The sequence below is a fragment of the Sturnus vulgaris genome, chromosome 2 (assembly GCF_052056855.1).
Source record: "Sturnus vulgaris isolate bStuVul1 chromosome 2, bStuVul1.hap1, whole genome shotgun sequence".
Lineage (NCBI taxonomy): Eukaryota > Metazoa > Chordata > Aves > Passeriformes > Sturnidae > Sturnus > Sturnus vulgaris.
Genome location: NC_142244.1, coordinates 894,158 through 915,950, shown reverse-complemented (window position 1 = coordinate 915,950; position 21,793 = coordinate 894,158). Strand labels below are relative to the sequence as shown.

At 44.4% G+C, this 21,793-nt stretch overlaps 1 protein-coding gene across 3 annotated transcripts in view; it reads right to left on the bottom strand.

The window, feature by feature from the left end:
* Nucleotides 1–21,793, bottom strand: part of NFKBIZ (NFKB inhibitor zeta) — a 160,008-nt gene that overhangs the window by 125,396 nt on the left and 12,819 nt on the right. Inside the window, exon 12 of one of the 3 annotated variants that reach the window (XM_088156387.1) lies at nucleotides 6,104–6,449. The exons of the other annotated variants lie outside the window; for them this stretch is intronic. Within the exon in view, the coding sequence (XP_088012513.1) occupies nucleotides 6,393–6,449 (57 nt within the window). The 3' untranslated portion in view covers nucleotides 6,104–6,392. Of the gene's footprint in view, nucleotides 1–6,103; nucleotides 6,450–21,793 lie in introns of those variants that run through there. 3 annotated transcript variants of the gene reach the window in all.

The following is a 21,793-nucleotide window of genomic DNA, read 5'->3' as shown; positions in this document are numbered from 1 at the left end:
TGTTATATGTCAAATGTCAATCTTTTGTGAGCTTTAATATCAAAGGGCAAATGCTGATTGAAGAGAAGCAGAGAAGTGCAGCAGAGAAGTAAATAAAAGGGAAGGTCTTAAGAGGCTTACAGCCACCCTGGTATAAAATAATCATCTTTCAAGCTGATAAAAATATTGTTACACACTCTGATAAGAATAATCTCTCAGGCTCTGATAAGACTACAATGAGAACAAGCCTTTTACAACACAGCATTAGTGAACCACAACCCCATCCTGCCCAGAAATACCCTTTCTAGGTGCCGCTTCCTTTTGTTCTCCAGTGGAGCAAGCACTGAACAGAGCTACTGTAACTTTCCTCCCTGTCTAGCAGGGACACAGTCAGGAAAGGACTCGGTGGACTCCACCCTATTGAATATGGAGCAATTCACTCCAAAGCAACTAAAGCATGCAAATAATTGCATTGACTTTAAATGAAATTATTCCTATGTGTAAGTGCTCTACTGAATCAGGGCCAGGGTGCTTAGCACTCTGGAGTATCAAGTCTTAAAAGTTTTGGAAGGCATAAAGTGAGAGGGAATGGTTTGGGAAACAGGGGGGAGGAAAGTGGGTGGGAAGAACTTCTCCCACTGAATAATAGGTCAATTATCTCTGAAGTCTGTGATGGGTACAAATAGTGAGAAGAATGTTGGAAGGTCTGAATCTATTTGGACATTTGTCTTAAGCATGACTTAGTACCCCAAATCCACACTGACCCAAAAACTGGACTGGCTATATGGTTAGGAATTTGAGTTCAGGAATACATCCTGTAGTAGCCTATGCACACAATTTATCCTCTTTCTTTCCTTATCTCCATCACAATACAAGAACATATTCAGACAACCTGCTGTTCTTGAAGGGATGGGATGATTTCCACGGTAATGGCTGAAATTCTTCATGTCCCAAGCTGAAGAAGTGAAACTCGAAGTCCATGAAGCTCCAGGAAGCTAAGCAGAAGCACCTACTCAGGCACTGTAATGCAGGGGAACAGCTCAATACCTGAGGCCAGGCACGGAGCTGTTTTGCTGCGTTAGTCACGTTGACAACAGCAGATACAGGGATGGCTCCCCCAGAGTCACTGGTTTGGCAGGAGAGAGCAACACAAAAACCCTGTGGAAATGACCTACTCAGCTGAGTGCCACACAGGCATTTGGCTGCAGATATCTAAAGCAGCCTGTGGGCGAAATTAAGGAAAATATGAAGTGAAAATGGAAGGCAATTACTTCAGTTTCCTACTGAAAGACCAGAAATATCCTTTGCCATGTTACACTCCTGAAGGATCTCATCCCAAGAATGTGGACATACCAACCAGTTCATTCCCAAACCTCCCCTAGCATTACTGGCTTCCCTCTGCTCTAACAGACACTAGCTGTGTGCATTTCTCAGGTCTGATCCCAGTTTATTCCAAAAAACAACAGACGAAAGGCAGCAAGCATTAAAGTAAATTGGAGTTTTGCACTCAACTACATTTGGAGCAGAATTTGACCCAGAAATAAGAGGACACTTTTTACTGGGGATCTAGCAGGTTTCTGATGCTGTTCCAGTAGCTCCAGGAGGCACACCTGCTCTTGGATCTGCATGGCAATTTCTGTGGTTTGGCCACTGAGGAGGGTTTTACATTATTTTTAAACCTTACCATTAAAAACAAGGAGCTATTTTTCTCTTTTCACTTCTTTTTTTTTTTTTTTTTACAAAAAGCTTGGACAGGACTGATTAACCGTACAGGTGACGAAGCCATGCAGAAAATATTCTCAGGGTTTTACACAGAAAATATCTCCCACAGTAGTTCTGGATACCTCACCCAGCCTCAGCCTCTCATGCAAGAGCCCTTCCCTCAGCTGCCTGCCTGCTGCCTCTCAGAACTGACCTCACAGGAGCCGACTACAGCAGAAGACCACTGGTGCATCTGGTGTGATTCCAGGGGACCTCCATAGCTTCTGCTCTGTGTTTCTGACTCACTTCTCTCTCACTAATTATGGGAATGGAATGGCAGGTGATGTCAAGCCGATAGCTTTTTAATCCACCATTACTATCCCATCTTACATAGGGAGACTAGGCACAGCCATGTCACAGAATCGGGCTGGGTAGGGAAGCAAAGGCTGTGATCTAGTGCTTCCCAGCACTAATACCGGGGATATACCTTATGCTTTGATCATTGCATGCATGACATGAGATGGCATCTCCTATAAATGACCATATCAGAAGTGGAAACATTTATGAAAACACATGAAGTGATATTGAGCTGCTATTGAAGCAGGTTTCTGCAAGTGTTGCCAGCAGTGCAGAGGACAACTCCAGTCCAATGAGGGTAGCTCACAAGTCCTGGTGAAACAATCTTGTATGGTGTGCCTGCTACAGGAGAGTTTGGCCAGGAACCTGGACAAAAAGGAGAATCTTTAAGCCATTGAATATAATTTAAACAGTTTTGGATAGTAGCAAAAGTACGTGAAATGATGCTTAGACAAGCATCCAAAACAGCTTCTGCATAAAAGGGGAGGAGAGACAAAAAAGGGTCCACATGTTTAAATCAGAAAGAAATGCCAGAGCAAAGAATATTTCACACCAAAAGAAATGAAACCCCCCTTTCAATATAACCTACCTATGGCAGGAGCTCGACACCTGGGGAATTTACAGGCCTGCCTTTTACAGGGATATGGAGAGCAGCAATAGTCGAGCAGGTCATTCCTGCCCGGGAGCTGGCAGCAGGGCTGAAATTGGACCCAGTCATTTGCGTCATCATCAAACAATTAGTAACTGCTTCAGGTAACTCGGGCCACCAGCCGGAGCTTTTGAAAACGTCTATGGCCGGATAAGTGCTGTCATATTCCTGATGTCAACACCCAGGGTTTGCAGTGAACTCTGCACCGTCACGTAAGAGCAGCCGGGCTGGCGGAGGAAAACACCCTCCCAAGGTACAGAGCTGCTCTGGCTGATGCAGGACAGATTTGGGGCTGCTCAGAAGGACACGCTGGGCCAACTCGCTTCCCGCCAGCGTGCAAAGGTTGGGCTGTGGTGGGGATTTCCACTGTCAGATGCTTATAAGGACAGGGAATCACATCCACAGATCCAGTGTCCACAGCTTGCTGATGCTCACTTTGGGCAGTAGAAATCATAACACTGGAGGTGCTCTTTTAGCCAGCTTAGTTTTTAGCATTTCACAAATCAAACTTGTTGATAAGCCATTTCTTGAAATGAGGAGAGCAATAATGTAGAGAAATTGGGGCCATTATGGAAAATGCTTTGACATTCTCTGTAATGAGGCATTTTCATGATTCACCCTAGATCCAAAGGGAAACATTTCTATTACATGTTGCAAGTCATCCAATTCAAATAGCATCAGTGAGATGTGACGTGTCTCTGTGCCTCAGCAGCTATCGGTTTTTGATTTCTCCATCATCAGGTAGACAACCAGAAAAAGCCTGACAAACCACTGGCTCTAAGGCAGCCATCCCTGTATCTGCTGCTGTCAACATGAAAGAAACATGCAGACCCCAATTTTAGCCCTACCAAAGAGGCAAGTATTTTTAAATCATATACCTAGGCAATATTTGTCCAACTTAAAAAAAAAAAAAAAAAAAAGAGGCAGGAAAAGATATTATCACCCCTATTTCCCTCAGATGCCCCTTTGGAGAGACTTGGATAAACCAAATCAGAGCTCACCATCTAGATATGGGGAAGTTTAGAGGAGACATTCAGAGGATTTTAGACTTTTAGTGAGGCAGTAACTTACTACATCAGATGCAAAGGCATCACTGTGCATCAAGGACACAGGAGACAGAGGAGCAGGTGAGGCAGGCTAAGGACAGAAGCTCTCAGCAGGCTGAATGCAGCAGAATTGACAAAACAGAGCTCTTCAGATATTGCTTTTTTTGCCCTCAATAACAGAACACCAAATGTTGACTGGCGACTAACTGCAATTCATGTAAAGATTATTTCACTCCAAATTCACAGTTTTCCATTAAAAATTATCATTGGCATTCAGAGATGTTTTGGTGGGAGAGAAGGAACAAAGGATCAACTACCTAGTCCATATGGATAAAAATATCGTTGGAATTACTGCTGTAAATGCATGGAAGAGTTACTCAGTCTCTGGTTTGGGTCTTAAAATTAGATTATTAGATTATTAGTCATCTGATCTCATAAGCAAGATGATCCCGACTTTCACAGTTTTTGGATATCATCTCTAATAGTTTTTAGATCCCAGCATCTGCTGTCTTGTTTACAAACAAAGCCAGGAAAAAATGTTCATAAAATAATAAACAAGGCAAAGGAATACAAATACTATCGAGCTGGAAGGAAAACCAACTACTTAGTAACACCACCATTTTCCAGTAATCTCTTCCAAATTAAAAAAAAAATGTTAATAATGTGGACATATTAATTCCAGATCCCTCATACTTACAACCCTTAGATGTTTTCTGTGGATTAAGTGCATGGCTAATGTAATAGTCTGGAGCCAAGAGGAACTCACACTTACTGTGGTCTGGGCTTAGGTAAATCGTGACTTCCTGATGTTAGACATATCCATCTTCCAAGAACCAGAACATGAAGATAAACTGTTTGGATTTATTGCTTTGTCATGGCTGAATGACACTGTCCTAACAGCCAGACCCAGTTCCAAAAGGCAGCAAAAGTGTAGCAAATAGCCAGGGTGGAGGACTGTGCTGACCAGGCTTGTTGGCCCATAGGGTGCAGGTGCAAGAGCACATTTGACAGATAGAAAGGGCATGATGTAAGGATTCAAAAAGTATTTCTATGCCACACAGGGAAGCTTTAGAGAGAGTAGGGGAAAGAAAGAGAATAGAGAGCTGTTTCACTAAATAATTTGTGCCTTTCTTGAGAGGACCTTGTATCACTGCTCTTCTCTTTCCATCACAAAAGCCTGTGTTTGGGGAACTCAAAATATAAATCTACATTATTTACCATCAAAAGAAAATCTCTCTGCAGGTCAGTGGTAGCACTCATCTGTAAGCACAGTCTCACAAGACTCCATTTGTCTAAACATCACTGCTAACCCCCAGACTTCTTGGAGTAAAGTAACACAATAGCAGCTAATACAAAGGAGGCTGTAAGAATGAAATCCATTGCAGCCTTGCCTTGGTACCTGACACCACTGCACATGCCTGGAGTCACAAATCATGGCATTTACAGTAATATAGAATACCTATACAAGCATAGAGAAATCTCTACTTAGCAGGAAGACTTAACCTGAGTTAATAAGGGGGAAATGCATGCCCATTAGGAAGATGTCTTCAGTAGCAAGTAATGAAATTCATTTGATGCAAATGTAAGCCCCTATTAAGAAATACCAACCAGACATTGCTTGTGCATTTCCAAACCAGCATAGCTATTTTCATTTTCATTTTGCATATATCCCCACAGATTTTCAGATGTTTTCCGCTGCCTGGATTGTACTAGTTGCTACATCCTTGACATCTTGTCTTTTTATGCACTGATTGGTTTAGTGTCATAAGAAGCAGTATGTGCATTCTGCCTCTTCAAGTATCCATTGTCTCTATTTTCCATAAGGAACAAATCCTTATTTACCAGTCAAGCAAACTATCAAGTGAGAAGGATGACTGTCATTCACTCACAATGCTTTTAAATACTTTCCTTGCTCTAAGCCTAGAGCTAAGTTCTTTCTGGGTAAATATTTTTCCATCTAAGAAACCTTTTTTTTCCCATTACAGGGTTATATAAGCTGTTAGCAAACCATGTTTTAGTCAGGAATTAAGCCTTGCTGGAAATGAAGAAGTGCATGAAATTCTGGGAAAAGGAAGTTTTTTCTAATCAGAGAAAAATAACTCAAAATGAAAAAAAAAAAAGAAAGAAAAAAGGGCAAGAGTAGGGGTGGGCAATTGCTTAGCTCAAACTGACTGGAGTTTGACTGAGCATTTGCTGCCTCATCTTCCACTAGATAAGATTGCCTACAGACACCAGAGAAATAGGCCATTGAATTGTTTCTTATCAATTTCATTTTCATAGCTTCTGAGGAGGAGATGGAAGTTAAGGAGGGCAACAAAGTTTTATTGGTTTCCCACACTGGTGGGCAGAGTGGGCAAAGACCTCCAGAGATCCCCACCACCTGCACCCAGCATCAATCATCAGGTACCTAGTAAGAAATAGAAAACAGTGAAAGGAGTGGGAATGGAGCCCACCCAATGCTCCTTTGAAATACACACCACCCACCCAAAAAAGCCATGGGCCCCCAGGCTGAGCTCTGCCAAATGTAAGGCTCCCAGTGGCCAGGGTGCACATTGGTGCCCAGCCAAAGACATGCTCTGCCCCCACAGGCAGTGCTGACCACCACCTTTTCTCTACTTGATGCCACTTGACTTGTTGCTGGAGTTGAAGTTGAGTATTTTCTAGCACTCTTTGTTTCCTAAGGAAGCCAGAAGCACAGCAGTCCAGAAGTTTATATGCTGAAGTGGGGAAAAAAAAACATATCAATACAAGAAACAACCAAACAAAAGATCAGTACAAAAGATAACCAAAAATAGCATGCTATGTCTTCAGGATAGCAAATGCAAAGAATTAAGTTCAAATTGTTACATTTTTCTTCTGCAAATAACAGTTTCTTCCACTTCAGTCCAAAAAGTTTATCAAGCCAGCATATCACACACAGTAGCAGCTCCACCTCAAGAATTAACAAAATAGTTACACGGATACCTGTAAGTGTAGATAAACACTTGCATTAGCCAAGGCACAGGTGGATTGGATTATATTGGATTGTATAACGTTACTTGCTCTTGGTTTCTTTGCCATTCCAGCTGTTAAGCAGAATCCAAATATTTATGTGATTGCATGTTATTTCAGCTAAAGAGCTGTTAGAAACATCCAGCACAGAGCACAGACAGGGCTTATTCATAATTTATATGACAAGTTTTTTACCCCTGGCTGGATCCCACATGCTGCCCATTTGCAAATGCAGACACTGGATATCAGTTTTGCAAACAGATGTGTAGCAAGTTAATAGCATGCAAACTCCTAAGGCTCCTACTTATTTGTTCTGAATGGGCAGAAATGAGCAAGACTTACACGAGGATAAGAATTCATAAAAGGCATTGCTTTGCTTTAAACCAGAACAATTAGGTCAAACCATCTACTCTCTGATAAGTGCATGATCACCCAGAAGCACTGATTTTGACAGTGTGGAAAGAACCTGGGGCAAGATACCATCTAAGTTGTTCAAAACACAGGCTCACTCTGCAAGACACAGCTGGTGCTTGCACAGCTCCTGCAGCCTGTGATTCACTCCAGCTGTGCAGAATTTCATCTCCAACCGAATTATCCTGGCCACCAAATACAACAGTTGTGTGCAGTCAGTGGCAGAGCCAACACAGTGACGTGACCAAATGGCCTGCCATTGCACTGGTCAGGCAGCTCTGGTTTCTGACACAGCTTTATGAAGCCCTAAACTCTCCTGTGCATTGCAGGTTTGCTAGTTTTTCCTGAAAAGCAAAGGAAGGAATGCTGATGAAGCAGTAATCCTGCATCTGGAGTCCATGTGAGAACTGGGGCAAGAGATCTCTAAATCTTTTGAAAGCCAAATAGATAGGATATCCAGCACATTGCCAGGCTGCTCCCTGTCATCCTTCCCAGCCTGCAGTGCTGTGCCTGGAGACATCCAAACTCTCAGCCTCCATGTCAGAGGAGCCCTAAGAAAGATGAGTTTGGCATAGCATCAGTATTACAGGCAGGGAAATACCCAATCTAGCAACAAGAACATCACCCACCTACCAAGAGAAGGATGAATCACCTAGTTCACAAGCGACATGAAACCTGGATTTATTGGTAAATTGTGACAAGTGGGCTGGGTTCTTCATCTCTGAACAGGCTGTGCTGTTCAGGCAAACACCCCCAAACATCATTTGTGATGTGAAGTGCTGGTGCAAAGCTGCTGAGCTCATTGATGGGAAGGAACTGGCTTCCTCAAGTGTGGTTTTACTCTGAAGTAACTGCCTTGAAGAATTACCATTCCTCCGCGGGCTGTGTCCCTGCAGAGTGAGTTAGAGTGTAATAGAGGTCTTGGGTGACTGAGATAAGTTTGCATGGCCAGACACAGGCAACATGCTGAACACACTCTGCATCCTGAGCTCAGAGCTAAGCCACAGCTGAGGAGCAAGACCACCCATCCACCCCAGGGACAGCTTCTTCCTGATGATCTAGGAGGCACAGCTATGTTTCATGGAAGCAGCCTTTCATTTTTGACTGTTTTCTATTTAAAGCTCCTTCTTCTGATGCATCCTGATCCTTTTTATCTTGAGACATTAATCACAAAAGCAGTCACAAACAGCACATTATTGAAATGCAGGAGACCCAATTTCTGCTTCGCACAACACTGGGAAATTAAAATAATTTGTCACCATGATTTCTTAGTAAACTGGATGTTCAGTCCTCAAGTGAGAGATTGTAGCAGGTGTGGAAAACCCTGAGTGTGCCACGTCACGTAACTGAGCTAACATGAAATATAAAATTTCCTCTGAAGCGTCTGGTTTTGGTTCCCTCCAGACCCACATACGTGGTCAGTGGCCTGAAGCAACAGATTGCTATCACCAAAAGGTATTTTGTTAAAAGCCACCTGGAAGAGGAAGGGAAATGCAAGTTCTCTAGTTAGCTTATTTTTTGACTTGGATGTCTGTCTCACTTTTCCCCAGAAGGGGAGGCAGTGGGATTCCCCAGCTGGATTTTGCTGTTTAACGCCAGTCTTGCCTGCCCCATTTTTCCCTGAAGGCAGCCAAGCTAACAGAAGAAAAAGACTTGCAAAGCAGAAAAAAACCTGCTTGTTGGAGACCTTGTTTTGCTGCATTGTGCAAATACCTGAAATACTTGGTAAAAAAGTATTCTTTCTTTAAAAGAAAAACCTGACGATTATCCATCAAGGTTCAAGGAAAATTAGTCAACTACTTAATTCTTCATTAAGTTCCTGAACATATTCCAAGGAAATCTACAGACATATGCAGTGTTTTTAATGCAGCCATTATAAAATATTTATGAAATGTAGCCAGTTATGAAAAAGGAGAGCACTACAGGTCTCAAGTCAGTAATCTCTTAAGACAAACTACCACAATCAGGCTGCATCTCAAGAATGTCCTCTTTTATATCTAATTTTAAAATTTTAATTGGAGTTACTTTCCTTTAGAATTTCTGAAAGGAAAAGAAATACTTGAAAGTAGGACATAGGGATGCTCTAAAACAGAGGGAAAAAAGCACTGCTCCAAATTACCTTTAGATCAAGTCATTCTCCTAAACCCAGGTTCAAGCTAAGCCTGGGTTAATACTGAGCTAGCAAGTGCAGCACTCTCTGTGAAATCATTCACTCTCCATTTACATGTCAGGATGAGAAAAATGGGAAAAAACACAAGCCTATGTATGAGGTCAGATCTTCTTAAACAACCAAGAGCTGGGGTTTTTTTATTTTTTTTATCTTCCATCTTGCCTTTCTTTTGTTGAGTGCTGCTTTGGAGTACACGCATTTACATTATCCAGATTTATGGCCCCCACTGGGGCCTCACAAAAACAAATGCAAGCTTTGTCAATTCACAGATGCAGAGGGAAGCCCAAGCCCATGCTTGAGGGCTTTGATCCACCAAGATTCATCAGCAGGCTCCATGGCAGTGCCAGACACAGCTGCTGAGCATGCAGATCTCAGGGCTGGAGAAACATCCCTGCAGGAGGGGCAGTGAGGGCTTTGGCCAGGGTTTGCACACAGTGCTGTGCAGACAGGGGGAAGCCCTGTGAGTCAGAATGGGCACGTTCCCAAGGGCTGCTTGGGGCATTTACAAGTCTAATTCTAAGTGTAGTTTACTCAAGCACGGCCACTAGCAGAGCTGCAGGCGCACCACCCCCTCGTGCTCCACCTTCACATGCCTCGGGCAACCATCCCAGCTCCTGGCCATCTCTTATCCCAGTACACCCGCATCCCCAGGCTCCAACCCAGTGCTTGGAAACGCCTCCACTGTCTGGGACCCAGCCCCATCCCTCACTTTTAGGAGCCAGCAGCTACCCACACAACCCCTTTGCCACCAGCCATGACCCATCTCTTCACTCTGCAAGTGGGGATTAGTGGAAAAGTAAAATGAAATTTGCCCTCATTTTGCACGTGGTGGAAGTGGTGTTGGACCCAGCAGTAAGCACACTGATGGACTTCTCTGAACCACCCACAACCCTTCAACAGGACTCAACCTTGCTGCCACCCTGTCCTCAGCAGGCCAACATTCCCAGAGCTGCCAAACTCTCAGGAGATAGTTCTGTAGTGCTGTACAGAACTGCAGAGAGAGAAAAACATGACCTCGGACCTACTGGTTGAGACAAAGAAAGGCTGACAGTGGTGTGATACCTTGTGCAACGGGGCCACTCTGGGCTGTGAGATGCAAGAGGAGGGGGAGAATCCCAAACCAGCACCAGCACATCTACAGGGGAGGGAGTCATGGTGCTGGAACCAAGTATCTACATCTTCCACCACAAACTGATCTTCATCAAGCACATTTCTGAGTGGGGAGGAAGTATTGGTATAAAACATGCTGGTCACAAAAAAATCACCCTGAAAATTTGGGCAGACTAAGCAGAGTATATTAATCTTTTTCTCCGAAAACCCCATCAATGTCATTGGACAATTTGCTCAGCCCTCCAAATTGTTGCTGACAATTTTGGGTTTTTCATCAGAATTAGTCATGCTGTAAATCGTTACGCTTCAGATGAGAACCACAATCACCAGTTTATCATACATCTAATTAAAACAAACCTAAGTATTCACACTATATATACACTATGGTGTTCATGTGCCAAACATCAAGATATAAAATACTTTGGAGTTAATCTTGACGTCAGTTTTCTGCTTCAATCAACATTTACCTTTTAGGTCAATACATTTTAGTGCTTGCCATAACAGATGCTAGAATCGACATGCTTGTGCCTGTAATTATTCCATTTAACTCTTTCAGCATTTGAAATAAAGTTTTTAAGGAAAAGGCAAAACTAAATACAAGTGTGTAGTGGCTTTGCCTGGCCTTTTGCTCAGTTAAAATCAGAAAAATACTATTGCAGGGCTGTTATCTGGAAGAATCACCTTGTTCTTTGCCAGCACTGGCACAAAATATACAACAACATTGCCAGTAATATTAAATACCAGTAATAGCCCACCTGAATAGCCAGGAGACAAACATTCAGTTATTAAAAGTGATGGTACAGAATTGCCTCATTAAGCCCAGCAGCTCACTGTTTACAATGGGCTAGTGCCAGAAGAAGAACACAGTTTTATAGCTTTTATTGCTATTGTCTCAGTGCATTGAAGTATCTGTTTTCAGATAACCTACAAAAAAAGCCCCAATTTTAATCAACGTGAGGTATTTGAACTCTGTGGCCATCATTTGATCCAGCCCTGCTGAGATAAGTAGGAGAATGTATAGTTATTTGGTTGGTTGGTTTATGCAACAGGTAAACTTATTATACCCTGCTGCTCTTGCCAGCATTACCAGTGCTGGCTGGAGAGCTGGTGGAGAAAACATCTGCCTAGGGATGGATGACCTGTGTTACGAGTGCCACGAAGACTGGCAAACCATGACCATGGGTGCCAATGGCTTCCTCAGCACTGCCATCCCAGGGAATGATTTTGTGCCTCTAGACACCCAAGTTTAAAATGGGCTTAGGATAAGAAGAGTGTGCAGGAATGGTATAAAATGTGCAGGCACAAAGTCACATGTGCCCTGCCAAGAAGTACACACAGATATTCACATGGGAGGCTTGTTGGCAAGCTCGCTCTCTTGCTTTCTCTCTCACATGTATATGTATACATGCATATATATATATGTGTATACATACATATATATGTGTGTGTATTTCTTTTTCTGGGCCACAAGTCTTCCTGCAAGCCTAGAATTGTCAAAACCCCTTTCACTGGCCTTTAAATTGTTGACAAAAGCAACAGCTGTTCAGGGAAGTGAGGAAAAGGCATGTATGTGCAGCAGGGAAGAAAAGGCATTCGTGGAGAGAGGGGCAGGAGAACAGAGGAGTTTTTCACCTCTCACAGGTAAAGCACACCATTATGGAGGTCCAGTACCCTCTGAATGGGGTACCCAGGAGTTTCCAGGCAGCTCTCTAACAGCTGTTAGCCTGCCTCCATTCCAGGAGTGAGAATGCTATGCCCAGTTTCTCTCTGTGATGTGGGCACGAGGTGTTTCAGTGGCTGCCCATGTTCAGGACAGAGCCATGATGCCAACATTGGAACTTCTCCTATGCAGCACCAGTTCTACACCTTCCTGCACTCATCCCCATCCCCACTACAGCTCCTCAAAGGAGAAGGGAGGAGGAAGGTCACTGTGCTCCATTGCCGACTGAAAATAAAGATAAAAAACATGCAAAATTGTCTATTAGTGCATGAAAGACAAACACTGTTTGCCTCACTCCCCAGTAACTCACCACCTTAATGGCAGAAGATAGACAATTAATAGTGTGGCTTCCGTGTTCAATCACGTTGGGGGCTATGGCTTAAAGCCACTTTAAAGAAACTAGGCCAATCATTTTATGAGGCGTGGGAATTGTTAAATTGGACTACCCCTTCTGCTTTATACAATTTCATGAAGACTGGTATTGTGGAGAGGCTTTAATGAAGGCCTTATATAGCTCTAGGTCAGGACATTTGCATTTGTGAAGATTACGTTGAACACAGAAGAAATGAAACAGCATGAACAAACAGCAGTGTTTTCATCTTAAAAAAAAAACTCAACACATTCCATCCGTGGGAATATGGTACAAGGGACTGGGAAACAATAGTTTCTATTTCCAGCTCTGCTGTCAACTTTCAGGAGTCTGACCTTAAGCAAATCATTTTACTCTGGAACCTCATTTATCTGCCTCGGGTGTGTAGAGGCTCATTAGTACTCTTACTAATGAGCTTCATATAATCATATGTAAAGCACAGCATCTTAGTAGATTTTAGAAGAGTAGGATTTGTAAAGCCCTTTGAAATTCATGATGATGATGTAGATATGTAAAAATCTGCCTCTTGCTTGTTCTCTCTCACACACACTCTCTAGGTGATAAAGACAAATTCCATTAAAAAATTTCAATTCCCAAGCACAAACAGAGTAAACCCAAAGTCCAGTTCTTGAAGTCTTATTACTTCTTTGGAATAACACCACTAAAACACTCAAAAGAAACACAAACAGCAGCAGGGTACTGGCGCAGTTGATCCTGAGCAAACAATAAAAGCCTATACAAAGTTGAACTTTGGATTACATGCCATGTTGAGTTATTGAATTTGACAGGTTAATTTGTTCATTTCTTTGACCTGATTTATATGCTCACTGTATACATGCAGGTCTCCTCCTCTTCAGGTGTTGCTTTTATACTTCATATCTCATTGTAGCCTCAGTAGGACAAAGACAGTCACCTGCTTTGAGTGCACAATTGCAAATTCATATTTTTTTAAGCTAATTTGTATAGATGGAAAAAAAACCCCTACTTGTCATGCCTACAGCCCAAAACCAAAGAATTACCCTATCTCAAAAAGAGTATCTTATTTTTTTGCAGTTATAGCATTTGGTTTAATGAAATATTATGGCTTTACCTACAAATCTCATCCATCTTCTGTTTTTTTGTGACAAAATACCAGGATAAAATCTCTGATTTAGCCTCCTCACTGGAAATAAGAGGTATACAGGTTTTGACTGGGATATTTGCTTCATAGCAGCTCTTACGGTGCTGTCTTTCAGATTTGTGACCAAAGCAGTGTTGAGAGCACACGAATTTTTTAGTTACAGCTGAGCAGTGTTTATACAGCATCAGGGGCTTTTCTGCTCCTCAGCCTGCCCTGCTCATGAGTGAGCCAGGGGTGTATCAGAAGAAGGGAGGGGACACAGCCAGGACATCTGACTCAGCTCCCCAAAGGGATATCCCACATCTTATGCTGTTGCGCCTCCAGAAAATGGACACCAAGGAGAGCCCCTTCTACCTCCACTCTCACAGGTGGAGGTGTGCCCTTGCTACTCAGGGAGATGAGCTCACACTTAAAATGGAATACCTTCCTGGCGAAGAAAAAAAGAGATTTGCTGTAGGAAAAGTGGCCAGAGCAGCCCTGCACTAGACCTTAAGGCTCTGGTGAGCCTCAGCCACCTTGCAAGAATATCCCAGCTATTTGAGAGTGAGGAATAGTACTGGAAGTTAATTGCAATGGTGGGGAAATTGTCCTGGTTTGTTTGGTGCAAGCTCTATGCACACTAAGTATTTTCTTGCCTGGAAGTTTTGGATGTCATAAGTAAAGCGAAATTATATTTTTAAGTGATAGATGAGGCAAAGGTCCCCTTGGCAACTGAGGTTTTGCTAGGGCAAAACCTAGCAGGTTCCTTCCAAAAGGAAGTAGCAGGAAGACCACCATTTTATAGGAAATCAAATCAGATTTTTACCACTGATCAGTTTTCTACCATTTGTTTTTTCACTGAACCTAATTGCTATACTTTGCATTTATCCTTGGGTAAGGTAAAGTTTTAAAGTATGTAAGATTTAAGAGAAATTAGGTCAGGCAGGAGGCTGACTTTAATTATAGCCTTGTCTTACCAACTGACTAGTTTTGTTCACCCTCTGCACTTGCTATAACCTCTCAGAAACACAAGGAAGGCCCTCCACACCCTCCTACAGCCAGTCAAAAAACCTCACCTCCCTTCACATCCCCACAAAGCTCTCAGGATTGCACCTTATCAGGGGCAGATCTCAAACCACCACCCTGATCCAGTAGGCTTCAGTGCTCCTTGAACCAGCATCACTTTGCCTTGATGGGCCAAACAATCTCCAGCACAACCCCCTCACCACACAACCTGGAGAAGGTGACTGCAGCACAGCAGCCAGCTTCTTTTACCCATCACCTTCCTCCTATCCCCAATCTGCAGGGCTTGTCTCTCTTAATGGGACCCCAAAGTTGTCCACGGGATCAAACCTGCGAGCAGACATTGAAAGGTTCCAGGTTAAAAAGAAAGTGTGTGGGAAGAGTCACTGAGGCCACTGCACCTGGCAAAGCCAAGGAGGTGGCGATGGGTGGGAGTGGGCATGAGGAAGGATGGGGCAAACCTAGTGTCTCAAGCTGTACCCCTGGAGGAGTCAGAGCTGGGGTCCATTCCCATCACTCTCTGATGTCCTCTGTCCTGCAAAAGCTGACACCAGTGCTTAGAAACCTTGGATGGATCAGTGTCAAGCCCTCCTTGGTGGAGACAGGTCTTTCACTAGGGGCAGGGCATTCTGTTCAGAGGAAGAGTCTTCAGGGAAACAAGATTTTTTTTCCCAACCACGTGCTGGCACCTTGCCACCATGCCCCTCCCCAAAACTACACATTATTGAACCAACACCGGTACCCACAAGGAGCTGTGTATGACTGACACAGGTACACCACTGGAGTGGTCACCTGGAATGCTGCCAAGGGAAGCAGACAAGCCCAAGCATCCAGCACCCAAGGGAGAGGGTGCCGCTGGCACCCAGCACCTCAGCAGCCTTTCCCAGAGAGGGAGAGCCCCTGCATCCCCCCCTCTGCCCAATACTGAGCTACGCCTGCTGTCTGTGACTTCTCCTGGGAGAGGACTCCCTTACTGCATCTATGCCACAAAGTTGGCAGCTGATGCATAAAGAAATGTCAAGAAAGCCTCTCATCCCCCCAGGATGGCTGTGCCAGTGCCACTCCTAATGCTGTAAAATGGCTGTGACCAAAATGGAGAGGAGATCACAGCTCCTCTTTACCCACTGCAGAAAAACATCTCTTTCCTTCCAGACAGGAATGAACAATGTGGGGTAGGGCCATCAAAAATCCCCGCATGGCTTTCAATTACCAACACAGTTGTGTTGCCTGCTTCTGGAGCCAGGACTGACGTTGGGGTGTTTCCTACCTCTCAGGCCCAGACAGCTAACAGGCCCACCCACTCCTTCCTTAAGGGAGGGCTTGTTCCCTGCTGGGTGCATGAGCTGGCTCTACATGCATTTACATGTCTTCTGATAGCACCCAGAGAGTCACTCTTCCAAAATCCTACACTAGAGACACTGGGAGTCTACTGTGTTGTTGTGATGATTAACACCAAACTCAATCCCCATCATGCAGACCTCTATCCCTGTGCCTGCCTCAGGAATTTGCACACTGCTCCAGGCTGGGCTGTGTGTGAGGATGAGCTTTCCCTTACAGAACTAACAGGATGCTTTTGTGTTTTGGCCCTCCCCACACACTCATACACACATTTCCATGGACAGCTTTGCAAGAGAGCACCTTGGGGTCTGAGAGCATCCTCCTGGTGCCAGCATCCCAGGCAAGCTCCTGCATGGACACAGGAAGTGCTTTGCTGTTCTTCTGAGAGTAGGAAAGGGGAAGACAAAAGAAGATTTTAAGAACGAGTCTCTGCCTTCCCCACTGATGAAGTTCTCTTTCACTTGCATCACTCTCTCTCTCCCCCTCCAAAACAGGGTTTAGCTCACCAGAAAGCAAAGAAAAGCAAAAAAGAAAACATGGAACAGGGTTATGCAGCACAGGGCCCCAGCCTGGCAGGGCAGAAGAGAGCAAGCTGAGCCATGCCACCAAGAACTCCCAGGTTCCCATCACCTCCCACCCGCTCCCATGGGAGCAGGCGTGCTCGCTCTGGCCTGGTGCCAAGGCCTATCCCCCCACGCCTGCCCCTCCTGCTCCTCGCCCATCCCTGCACACACTGTGCCAAGCCACACAGCCACTGGGCTGCAGCCAAACACACATTTTTTGGAGCAAATTCATCTATCTTCTGCTGAGCAGCCCAGTCTCCACTTCTGTGGTTAAAGGATCAGTCTCACAACCCATCCTCACTCCAACCAGCTCGAGGCACCTCTGGAAAAGAGCATCCTACACTGATGCTCCAGGGTTGTTTTCAAGGCCATTCTGTATCATACAATCAAAATGACCAGATATTTCCAAATCTGATTAGTAGGGCCTTATTTTCTGGTTAGCATATCTAGTGGAAAAAAAGCAAAAGGCCATCTTTAACACAACTGTAGAACACTGACTGCATTGTGAGAGTCTGTAAGAGCCAAGCAGGCACTTACACTTGGCACTGCCAAGGTGCTGTTGAGCTATGCACCAAAAGAGGCTGGTGGTATTAGAAACAGGATACAAGGAAGGCTACATGAGCTGCTTTTCCCCTAAGGCACCTCCACTTGGAATGAAGTTTCCAGCTGAGCTGACAGACTTGGGAAGCTGACCTTCTGTTTAGCAAGAGAATAGGCCTAACACAAACTTCCCCACGGCTTTCTGATAAGGACATGACAGTCAGGAGCCACACCTAAGGAAGCTCTTCCCGGGCTTGCTGCAGTGTGCCAGGTCTCTGCCAGCCTTGGCAGAAGATGGTGTTTTTGGGCAGAGAGGGGCTGTGCCATCCCCCACACAGCAGCACACTGGGATGTCCCTGTCAACAGCAACCTCCCCTCCTGCAGTACAGCTGGGGTACCACAGGGTGAGCTGGGCACCAACTCGCTCTCAGGCATGTTTCTTCACACAGAGAGTAATTTTCACATGGACATCTCGAAAGTCTGCTGAGATTTATTGTTGAGTCAACAACACATTGTGCAAGAGGCCTTGTGAGATGTGGCAGGAGCTGGCAGCTGCCACGGCACTACAGAAGGGAAGTCAGAAACTGTGTCCCCCACTCAGAGATATCACAGCGTCTCCATATGTTATGCACCTGATGTATTTTGAAGGGACAAGCCATTGGCTTACATCCTGGTGATCCAAGATGTTATCACTTTGTTAAAAGAAAGACTGAAGATTGGCAGATATGAACATGCAGGGATCTTGCTTTAAAAAAAAGGAACAGGGGGATAAGGTACAACTTTCTGTGGGAAATAGTCTCCCCACAGGAAGAAGTAGAGGTTTCTTTTAAGTGGGTTTAATTTTTTTTAACATTACAAGAATTTTGTTTTAAAGGAATGGTGTTTCACCTGCAAAACCAGAGTTCATTTTATCTCCTCCCACTCCTCATTAATCAACCTCAAAGAAGGTTTTTACAATAAAGAGATACAATATTAGTTAAACTAATGACTTACACAGACAGAGTCATTCCCGCAATCTTGCTGAAAGCTTGGAGCAAGCAGACAGGTCCTGAGAACTGACAGCACTGGCTGGGGAGAATGAGGCTCTTGAAGAAAGTTGCTTTGCAGATGTCTCCCCAGTACCAGCAAAACACCCTGGCCTCACCAGCCTCTGTCAAGTGCATTGATGAGACACATGGCCTAGGCACAGCAAAGAAAACACTTCTGGGGAAACATAGACAGCAGCTGGAAATCTTCGTGCTCCAGTTTCGGGAAAGAAAAGGAAACACTATGGAAATTGCTGGCCCCTGTGCTGAGAGGCAGGATGGCTGTTCTGGACAAAGCCCCACGTGCAGGGTGGGCAGGAGGGTGAGCTGCAGGCTGTGCCAGCTTTCAATATGGGTGAACAGAGAGGCACAGGGGCTGCAGGACTGCTGGCACCAGCTCATGAGGGAGAGAAGCAGGCACTCAACATTTCAGCTGTGGGTTATGACCAGAGAAATTTGAAAAAGAGACTAAGGTAGGAGAATAGATTAATTCTAGGCTCATCAACGAGGTTTATCTGTTTCTAGGTTTGGCCACTTTTCCTTCCTCTTCTAGTCTCCCTAAGTTTCAATTTGCCTTTTCCACAGCCAACATTTTAGTAGTAGGCAACACAAAAGGAAATGTGCTGGTAGCACTACAAAGGAAAGCTGGTAGGATTTGCAGAAGTTAGAAAACAGTCAGGAGAGAAGATGGATACAGTGGTAAGGCTGGAAATTGATTCAGTTCTGGGAACAGCAACACAAGGCACAATGCAGACTGGTGATGGACACTGAATGCTGTAGCAAATTGGTAAGCCTAAGCTCCATAGAGATGGAACACTCAAAGGCAGCAGGAAAGGCAGGATCTGACTGCCTGAGCACAGAAACAGTGCTCCAAGTAGGAGCCTGAGCAGAAGATGGGGGGAAAGGCCAGGTTGGATGGGGCTCTGAGCAGCTCTGTCTAGTGGAAGTTGTTCTTGCCTATGGTACAGTGGCTGGAACTAGATGACCCATAAAGTCCCTTCCAATCCAAAGCATTCCATAATTCTATGGTAAACAAGTACCAGAGCTAGATGTGATGGACTGAATACAATAAGATAGAGGCTTTTGGGAGCTGTTCAAGAAAAGGGTCACCAAAGAGTCATTGGAACTAGTCTTGAGAAAAAAAAAACAGTTCTCAAAAATAAGTTTGTGAGAAAAGGGGAGGAGAAAGTTGCAAAGTGTATCCCACCAAAGGAATAGGGACACCAGCAGAGAAAATAAACCAAAACCACTCTCAAAGCAAGAAATAAGAGGAATGGGGGAAGCTGGACAGACAGAGGACATCAAAGAATGCATAAAAGCAAATAGAAAAGAAAAAAATAAAATAAATTGACCAACACTCTCATGTGCCCAAAAAAGGCAGGTATAATGTAGGCTGTGAAAGAACAAAGCAAGAAGGACCTAGTGGCACAGGACAAGGCCAGAGGGTTGCAGTGGGACCATAAAGGCTAACAGGAAAGACAGGAAGGATGATCCATAGTATCAATGCAAGATACAAGTGGATGGGGAAGCAGGAGTAGGAAAAGATGAGAGCATGGCCAAGATAAGCCAGAAGCAAAGCTAATGGATTTAACAAAGGCACAGAAAAGTCTCTACTAGTACGGCAACACTAATTAAGAGGATGTGGCACCAAGATATGATGGCAGCAAATAATTAAAGGTTGTTAAGAGGAAGTCATTTAAGGCTAATAAGAGACAGTAATTTATCAGGAGCCAACAAGAATAAAGAGTTCAGGAGCAGTAAATTCAACAATGGAATAAAAATAAACAGGCAGAGCAAGAACCAGAGCCACCAGCATGATAACAAGGACAATGCCACAGCAGCACATAAAGTCTGTACACAAATGGTGAACAGCTGATGGAGTCCCAGATGGAGCTGTCAGGCCTCCTCCCTCTCCTTATTCAAATCTTTCCTGAATATCCATATGCGCCAGGAGGCCTTTAGGAAGATATCAAGGCAGTGATCAGGGAAGACACATCTTTTTGAAGTAGGGCCCCTATTGCACTTGTCCCTGCACCCAGCATCTCAAACAAGAGCTCTTGGGGCAGAGGTGATCACAAGATCCACACCACTATGGGGTGGACAGGGTGGGAATGGCCACAAGATTTGGGGAAGGCAGCAGCCACCAGTAGATTCCTGAAGGAAAGTGCCGTTGCTGGGCTTGCAGAGCACAGGCAGCATGAGGGAGGGGCAAGAAATCTTCATAGCTGCAGCCCCAACTACAGAGTGACAACCGAGCTCTTGCCTGGGGAGCAAAGGACCATCTTCCCATGGGAGCAGGGAAACAGGAGTCCAGGCATCAACCTGGGAGTTTGAAGGCAGAAGGAGCAGGCTGTCTTCCCCACAGCTCTTGCTGCATCTTTACAGCACCTTCCTGGAAAGCACATAAAGCTAATAGCCATGTTCCTGGTTCCCCTGCTCTGTCCAGCTCAGACAAACAGGAGGTGACTGCTGTTGTCCCTGCAGCATGAATACCTCTCACCCACTCATGCCCAGTGTCCAGAGCCAGAAGTGCACATCTACCCCACTGCTCTCCACCTCCAAGCTGGAAAATCCCAATGCTGAGCCCAGACTGCTCCAGTGACGGCACACCAGCAGCCAGGTTTGCTCCAGCACCCCCTCCCAGCAGCTGTCCCCGGGCTCGCCGCAGTCACCGCAGCCCAGCCTGCTCTTCCAGCCGGGGACGCCAGGCATGGAAAGGAAACGCTGCTGTGGAATCGAGACGCACCTTGAGACAGGGATGCAGGTAGCGTGGGAAAGAGGCTAACGACATTCATGTTCATCAGAAGGCAGATAAAACCACTGCAATAATAAAATTTCATTATGACAGCTAGGGAAGAAGAAACAAAAATTCTTTGTTTACTGTGTCTATAATAAAGTACAAAGGTACCTGCCTTTGCACTACTGGTTGCACAGACAGCTTTCAGCCCTGGGTGAGGACTAGAACTCGCTGGTGCATTGTGTGTTGGTTTCCAGGTGGCAGATCAACCCTCTGCAGTGTTAACACTCTGTGCTACAATGTACACGCAAAACACCTTTCCTGGGGTCCTTCTCCTTATGGAAACAAAGAGCAGAGATGGCAACATTTACTAGCTCACACAGATGTCAAGATTTATGGATTTATCAAGAAAGAGGGAGGACATCAGGGTCCTCACCAACAGCTAAGGAACGTGCTTCATCCTCATTAGACATGGGAGAGTCTACATTGGCAGTCATTCTCAGGACAGAAAACCATTAGAAACCTAACTTTTATTCTTCATAGTGCTTTGGTTTTCACTAGTGCATTCAATTTCCAAATTGAGAAGAGAATAGCACGGGAAAAGTTTCTATTTTTAACAAAAGAAGGTAAAAACTTCTAAAGTAATAAATTATTCCTGGCTAAAAAGATTCATCTTCTTGAAAGAGTTTTGCTGCCTTATGTACTCCCACACAATACATTTTACATACTTACATTTTGCATGCATATATATACATACAATTCTCATACAGAATACAAAAATAAATTGATCTATATTATAAACTTACTCTACATATGCATGTTTTTTATTCATAGACATGTGTGAGAAAGTTTGAGAAAATGAATAACCATACCAGCCTGAGACTAGAGCCAGAGGCTAGAACAGAAGTGGATAAAAGCTGTGTAAAAATAAAAAATAAATAAAAAATAAGGCACTAAAGCATCC